The sequence below is a fragment of the Penaeus monodon genome, chromosome 15 (genome assembly GCF_015228065.2).
Source record: "Penaeus monodon isolate SGIC_2016 chromosome 15, NSTDA_Pmon_1, whole genome shotgun sequence".
NCBI lineage: Eukaryota > Metazoa > Arthropoda > Malacostraca > Decapoda > Penaeidae > Penaeus > Penaeus monodon.
The window spans coordinates 28,349,895-28,350,171 of NC_051400.1; the positions used below are offsets into that span (position 1 = coordinate 28,349,895).

Consider the following 277-nt stretch of genomic DNA (forward strand, 5'->3'; position numbering starts at 1 on the left):
CCGTCAACGAACAACCCCGTCTCTGAAACGACCCTCCTTCCTCGAACATCCCCCTCGAACTAAGGCCCACTAACACCACCTCTCTCCCCAGGCCCGGGCTTACCTCCTCTCGGCTGGCTTTTCCCTGGCTTTCGGCTCCATGTTCACCAAGACGTACCGAGTCCACCAGATCTTCACCCGTTCTAACAGCGCCGGGGTTGTTAAGAACAAGGTACAGCGGAGAGGATGAGTTCTTGTTGACAAAGGAGTGTTGTGGGATTATAGGATATGGGTGGGA

The 277-nt window shown here is 55.2% G+C and overlaps 1 protein-coding gene across 1 annotated transcript in view; it reads left to right on the forward strand.

Moving 5' to 3' along the window:
- LOC119581906 overlaps positions 1–277 on the forward strand; it is a gene marked incomplete at its 3' end in the record, with an annotated part of 85,972 nt that overhangs the window by 65,878 nt on the left and 19,817 nt on the right. The window contains 1 exon segment of the mRNA XM_037930069.1: positions 92–211. Coding sequence (XP_037785997.1) covers positions 92–211 — 120 coding nt within the window.